The 2,500-nt window shown below is 45.4% G+C and overlaps 1 protein-coding gene across 3 annotated transcripts in view; it reads right to left on the bottom strand.

Annotated features, from left to right (window-relative positions):
* Positions 1-2,500, bottom strand: part of tiam1b (TIAM Rac1 associated GEF 1b) — a 114,174-nt gene that overhangs the window by 30,749 nt on the left and 80,925 nt on the right. For all 3 annotated transcript variants that reach the window (XM_063204898.1, XM_063204900.1, XM_063204899.1), the window contains one exon: positions 976-1,076. In XM_063204898.1, coding sequence (XP_063060968.1) covers positions 976-1,076 — 101 coding nt within the window. The remainder of the gene's footprint in view (positions 1-975; positions 1,077-2,500) is intronic.

Here is a 2,500-nt window from a genome sequence, read left to right as displayed (position 1 = left end):
CCAGGAGGGCGAAGCAGAGGGTGGTGATGGGGGAGAGAGGAGAGGAGGGGAGGAGGGAAGCAGAGAGTGGTGATGAGGGAGAGAGGGGAGGAGGGGAGGGAGGAGGGAAGAGATGAGAGGAGGTCAGGGAGGTGGGGAGGTAGAGAGGAGGGAAGGGGGGTGAGGTGGGGAGAAAGGAGGCAGGAGAGAAGGGGGTGATGGGAGAGAGAGGAGTGCAGTGAGGTGGTGATGGGGGAGGGGGACGAGGAGGGAAGGGTGATGGGTTAGAGAGGAGAGGGAGAAGTAGAGAGTGGTGATGGGGGAGAGGCGGGTGATAGGGCAGCTGATGCTGGTGCTGGCGCTTGTGTGATGGCAAGGATACAGGGTGGTAGTGATGGCAAGAGTACAGGGCTGGTAGTGATGCTATCGTGAGGGAGGTGAGGGACGGGTATGGAGGATGCTGTTGGTGATGGGTGAACGACAGAGTGTTGCTGTTGGCAGAGGGGGTGGTATGAAGGGCAGGATGGCAGTGTAGTGCCCATCTGGAATCTGGAATTCTGGAATCATTCCAAAGTTTGGAATTCAGATTCCTTGGGTGGTATATCACCAGAGGGAGGCTCTGATCATGAAATTCCATGCTGTTCTCCTTTGTTGATTTATGCGTGTGTTTGTGTCCATATGTTTATTTTCTTCTGTCTGACTGTCTGTCTGTCTGTCTGTCTGTCTGTCTGTCTGGATGTCTGTCTGTCTGTCTGTCTGTCTGTCTGGATGTTTGTCTGTCTGCTTGTTTGTTTGTTTGTTTGTTTGTTTATTTGTGTCTGAATGCCTGCTTGCTGATGGATGGATGGGGTGGATGGATGGATGGATGGATGGATGGATGGATGGATGGATGGATGGATGGATGGATGGATGGATGGATGGATTGGATGAATGGCAAGAAGCAGCTGAAGGGAAGCAGACACAGCGAAACTAGAAAGTTCAGGATTCCTTCATTACCTTTCTGAAGACGTCGGAATCGCTGAATATGTCAGAGTCGTCGTCCAGGCTGTCTCCAGACGTCTCCAGGATGAGACCCACGCCATCGTCCAGGATCTCCTCTGCCAGGGACGAGTGGAGAAGGAAAGATATTAACTTTCTGACTGCACGTGTGTGTGTGTGTGTGTGTGTGTGTGTGTGTGTGTGTGTGTGTGTGTGTGTGTGTGTGTGTGTGTGTGTGTGTGTGTGTGTGTGTGTGTGTGTGTGTGTGTGTGTGTGTGTTAACTACAGTATATGATTAGTTAAATTGCACATAGATTTTTGACAATTAAGTACACTTTGACTTTGACTGAAGCAATTTCATACAGATATGATATATGTTTTTGTCATTTAACCTGGACATGGAATATTTAACATTTTAGTGAAGAGAATGAGCAAGAGAGTGTGGTCTATTTCTATACAATTGAAGTTGTTTAGCCCCATCCCTCATCCCTCCCTTGGGACATTACAGATGACAATGCCAGGCTGTATCAAACCGTGATCTCTAAAAAAAATCTATTCCGGCCCAGCCGTGAGTCTAACGGACTGCTACTGACTGCTGGACTGCTACACCGGCGACCCGGGTTCGATTCCAGTTTGGGTCATTTGCCGATCCTTCCCTGTCTCTCTCTCTCTCTGTCCCAACTCACTTCCTGTCTCCTAAACTGTCCTATCCTGAAATATAAAGGCTTAAAAGTCCCAAAATATATATACAGTATGAAAAACTATTTCAAGCTGCCTGAAAAATCCTAGTGGTGTAATTCTGACTCATCGCCTCAAGCTGCCTTCAAAACAACTATTTCACCCACGAAATATATGGAGCAGGGCTTAAATTGACTGACATTTAAGTAATTTAAATGCTTTGGCAGCCTTGTTAAACCGAAGTCAATAGAGACAGTGAGCAATTAAACTCCCCCCGAAACCCATCATTTGGAAATAGCTGTTGCCTGTGATAGATTATGAGTCAACTTGGCCTTGACAGTAGTGAGAGGTGGATGTACATTTAGTATGCTCCCAACCATGAGATGGAGGGCTAGACTTAGATTTAGACTTATTTATTGTCCATTAAACTTACATAAAATGGAACTGTATATTTGGTAATGGCATAAAATACACACAAATACAAACACACATCACACTCAACATAATAAAAAACAGATATGGGTAAGAATAAGATAAAAAGCTATAAAATTAAAAAAACAAATTACTCTGTCCATTTCACTCAGATATTAAAACCATGTAAAAGTCACCATACTACTTCTAAAAGACTGTTTAAGGTGCACTTAACATATCTACACTGTGTTACTTTAGCCTAGCCTACCCTAGGCAGATCTTTATTGAGAATGGCCGCAGCTGATGGGACAAATCATGAAGGTAGTATAAGAACTGGAGAGAGTGAATAAGTCCCGCCTCCGGTCATTTCAATGGGAAATGCTAGGCTAGTGAATTCAGCCTAAATTGAACGTCTTTTCAGTTTCCAAAATTGAGTTATTTCCGCCGACAGTAT

This window comes from Engraulis encrasicolus, chromosome 8 (genome assembly GCF_034702125.1).
Source record: "Engraulis encrasicolus isolate BLACKSEA-1 chromosome 8, IST_EnEncr_1.0, whole genome shotgun sequence".
In the NCBI taxonomy this organism is placed as follows: domain Eukaryota; kingdom Metazoa; phylum Chordata; class Actinopteri; order Clupeiformes; family Engraulidae; genus Engraulis; species Engraulis encrasicolus.
Note: the sequence above shows the minus strand (reverse complement) of the source record. Positions and strands in the feature narration are given on the sequence as shown.